Source organism: Apium graveolens, chromosome 9, assembly GCF_009905375.1.
Source record: "Apium graveolens cultivar Ventura chromosome 9, ASM990537v1, whole genome shotgun sequence".
Classification (NCBI taxonomy): Eukaryota; Viridiplantae; Streptophyta; class Magnoliopsida; order Apiales; family Apiaceae; genus Apium; species Apium graveolens.
In genome coordinates, this window is record NC_133655.1 from 277,186,597 (window position 1) to 277,191,148 (window position 4,552).

At 33.5% G+C, this 4,552-nt stretch overlaps 1 protein-coding gene across 1 annotated transcript; it reads left to right on the forward strand.

Moving 5' to 3' along the window:
* Nucleotides 1-3,485: 3,485 nt before the first annotated feature.
* Nucleotides 3,486-3,977, forward strand: LOC141686405 (uncharacterized). Its single transcript, XM_074491443.1, has one exon. It carries the CDS (start codon nucleotides 3,486-3,488, stop codon nucleotides 3,975-3,977), a length of 492 nt encoding a protein of 163 aa, XP_074347544.1.
* The last annotated feature ends 575 nt before the right edge of the window (nucleotides 3,978-4,552 follow it).

The window sequence follows — 4,552 nt, forward strand, 5'->3', positions numbered from 1 at the left end:
GAGAAGGAGATGACAATTCTGCATGTCATGCCAACAATGGAGAAAATGCAGACAACTCTAGTCAACAAGATTACACAGGATATGACTCATACAAGAGATGATATAATTGGTGATCCAAATGATGGAGTGAGAACTAGGAGTGTTAGTGTTTGTGCCCTAGAGACAACACTATTATGTTTTGTTAATGACATTTGGATTACTAATATTTATGTTCTATCTATTATTCTTTTAAATAATTTATTAAGTCTTAATTTACTGTGATATAAATATTAGATGAATAAATGTTCTTGGAATATGATATGAATTCTATATCTCTAAGTACGTGACTTAGAAATGAGATTATGTGAATAGTATCGATATTCCCAAATAAACCCTAGTCGAGTATTATTATTAAGGTATAATAATAATGCATTAAGACTAGTGTATTTGTTGACTGATGATCACATCTCATTGATCATAGGTATAGTGATACTAAAGTCGAGAACACAGGCAGAAGTAAATATACATGGTGCTGGATAGACCCAATGTGAGATTCTACATTTCTGTTGTGTCATTGGTAATTCTCATAGCGATAATGATGTAATGATCCTTCGACTTGAAATTATTATATTTCCATATGATGATTAATATACTTTGATTACATCAAAAGTTTCCTTTGACCGGGTAATGATAAAAGTGGACTTTGGGTATATTAAGAATCGTGTGAGAAATATGAATGATCTAGAAAGGATTTAACCCTCCTAATTATTGGAGAGATACAATTGGCCTCTTGTGTGAGCTAGACTATGAAATGCGTGGCGCCGCGCTCAAATGTTGATTTGAAATGATAGTCTACTCATTGATCAAGGAAACCTGGATTAAATCATGAAGAGGATGACACATAACATGCCTCGAGTTTAATCTATAATATTTGGTTAAAGGGATTATACTACTTTATACATTATTCAAGAAAGGTTTAATCGATCACCGATTTAATTATTATTACTTAGGTAGCAATGATATATTACTATATGCCACTCATTGTTTATAATTTAAATATGAGATATTTAAATTATTGCCAACGTAATAATAACCTATAGGGCTGCACAAAAAAACATGAATGAATATTTAATTCAAATTCAGATTTAAATTAAAAAGGAAATTTGAATTATTTATTATTAATTAATTTGGACTTAATTAATGGGATAAATGAATTTCGAATTTGTATATTATTAAATCTGAAATTTAGTTATTATTTAGTAATTGAGTTAAACTTAATTATTAAATAAATAGAATTTCAGATTTTAATAAACTCTAACTTGGATTAGGGTTAGGACTGTTTTTGGCCTCTCTATATAAAAATCCTTAAGGCTAAAATTAGGGTTACATTTTTATTAGATAAAAACATAAAACCCTAGTAGCTAAATGTGTGAGAGAGAGGGGAAAACATGTCCGTTCTTGGTGCTAGTACACGCCTCCTCCGTACCAGCTTTCATGTGGATACCTCTACGGCGTAGATCGTTAAGGCGGGATACGTGGTATTCGGTTAAAGCTAGGATCTCCTTTTGACAACCATAATCGTAAAGCTCTTTAAGGTAAACATCTCATCCACGAATTATATATTGTTTTTCGCATGGATCATGTGGTGGGTTTCGGTTTATTTTGTTTTCACGGTTTTATTTATTATTTTCGCTATGTTTTATGCCTCGAAACCCAACAATGGCATCAGAGCTACTTGCAAAAGGTTTTAATTTGTTTGTGTGTTTACTAATTTTGATGATAATATCATGTATACAATCTGCCAGGACTATATGTATGCAATTTGTAAATTATGCATGTGTTGATAATCTTCCATGATAGATATTATGCATGTATCGATGATCTTCCATGATAAATATGATGGTATTATGTATGTCAATAATCTGCCATGATAGGTATTTGATATTATGCATGTATTAATGATCTGAGATGATTATTGTTATGATTAATTGTGTATGGACATAATAGGGGATTGGAACATACTGTATGTATATGATACGATGATACAGAGATGAAAAATCAAACAGAATAGTTCGATACGCTAAATAATGTTTCGTATCTGTTCCACTTCATATGGTTAATTAGATTAATCATAATAAATATATAATAAATTATATTATTAAATGTTATTTGAGCATGGTGGATGGTTATGGCCTTTAGACCTTAGATTAATGGTTTTTTTTATTGTGGTTTTGGTTTTTAAATACGACTTGCATGTCGTTTTGATTCTTGTAATATTATATCTCGAATGTAACTCGAGTTCTTCTTGTAAGTTCATTATATTAGGTTTTTATATTTCATTTATGTAATGTACTTGAAGAATTGAAGACTAGAAGAAGGAATCCATTGGAGGTGATCTAAGGAAGCTATACAAGGAAGCAAATAAAACAAGAAGACATATGATATAATAGATAGTTGTATTTATATACTTAACCACCTTAGATTGGCCATGATCTTTATCATGATCTTGATGAAGATCACATAGGATTGGGCCATAACCTACCACATTTATTTTATTACACTTTACATATATCATGTGATGAATTAATGTGTAGAATGGTTAGAATGATGCATGCTTAATTAGATTAGCAATGTATGTATGTATTAGATACATCACCCATGCCATTCCTGCTGAACAAGATAAAATATGTAACAATTCAAGATTTTAAAATTTAACAAACGATCATGAGCTTCTCATGTTTCAGAAACACAGAATAAAATATGAATTTTCTTTATTTCTGATATGGGGCGATTTTGTCAAAAGCGGGTTCATTAAACTTGTAAGGTTGCGGGTTTTAAGCGAGACCGTTGTGACTCCCTCACTACCTGGAAATCAAACCATTGACGAATATTGATTTGAAGTATTTTATTCAAGGAAAAACTGGGAATCTCTTTATGATGGGGTGATGATCGTTTTAATATTAACAAAACCCTAAAGTTTATATTAAGTTATTTTGATGCCTTCCAATATGTCCAATGCGTTAACCCCTAGATCAATAAGCAGTGGGTTCGCCAGAGCGAAGTACTCCCATTTATCGTGGGGGATGCATTGAAGTATACTGATACTTTCTGACTATTGGGTTTGACTTAACTAAGTTACCACAATAGGATTGTGAACTTGGAGGCATGGAGTTTGGCGAGATTTATTAGATAATTATGAAGAAATGTTGTTCCACCGAACTATCCAAGAGTTATATAGTTGATATAATTGACAAATGTTATCTACCTTATTGAATCATGTTTTAGGTGTAAAGCCAAAGCTAAATTAAAACATTGTGAAATTTGGATCTTGACTCACTAAAAAGGATATAGAAGATAATCTTTCCAAATTAATAGTTAGGGCTATTGATTTGATAAAATTAGTGGGAGATATATATTGTGAATATATATGAATAATCACTTGAATATAATTTAATGATCATCTGTAGACTAATTCATTTTATGCATTTTAATATTGTAAATATCAAATGGCAAACAACTCAAACAACTTATCTGTGCGATCAGTCCTTCAGAAGGACAAGCTAACAGGAACAAACTTCCTTGATTGGCAAAGGAACTTGAGGATAGTCCTCAGGCAGGAGCGAAAGCTCCATGTCATTGATGTTCCCCGCCCTGGACCTCTTCTTGAAGGTGCAACGCATGTTCAACAGGCTGCTTATCCGAAGCATATAAATGATGACACAGATGTTACCTGTTTGATGCTAACGACTATGAGTCCTGAGCTTCAGAAACAACATGAGCATATGGATTCTTATATCATGATTGGGTACCTTAAATGTATGTTTGAAGGACAGGCTCGTCAAGAGAGGTCTGATACAAGCAAAGCTTTTTATGCATGCAAACAGGGTGATCGTGATCCGGTTGGACCGCATGTTTTGAAGATGATTAGTTATATGGAGTACCTTGCTACTCTGGGTTCCGCGATTGGTCCGGAAGCCCAGATAGATCTAATCTTATAATATTTGAACATAAACTATGCTCAGTTTGTAATGAATTACAACATGAATGAGATAGACAAGACACCTACCGAATCATTGGCTATGTTAAAAACTGCTGAGACCAACATTCAGAAGGCGTCCCCTGCTCCCATAATGATGGTGAATAAAGGGAGTGCCAAAGGGAAAGGTAAATGGAAAGGAAAGAAGAGGATGGGATCCAAATCTGCTGCTGCTCCTAAAACTGCTCCCAAACAGGCTTTAAATCCCGGAGGTGGTGTTGTAAAGGGTAATACTTGTCACTACTGCAAGAAACCGGGTCATTGGAAGAGAAACTGTCATGCTTATTTGGAGGATCTGAAGAAGAAGAAGGCTTCTGGTGCTTCTGATTCAGGTATTTATGTTATAGAAGTTAATTTGTCTATTTCTACTTCATGGGTATTAGTTACTGGATGTGGTTCTTACATTTGTATGAATGTGCAGGAACTGCAGGGAAGTAGGACATTGGCAAAGGGAGAAGTCGACCTATGTGTTGGAAATGGAGCAAAGATTGTTGCTTTAGCTGTAGGGAGTTATCATTTATCGTTGCCCACTGGGTT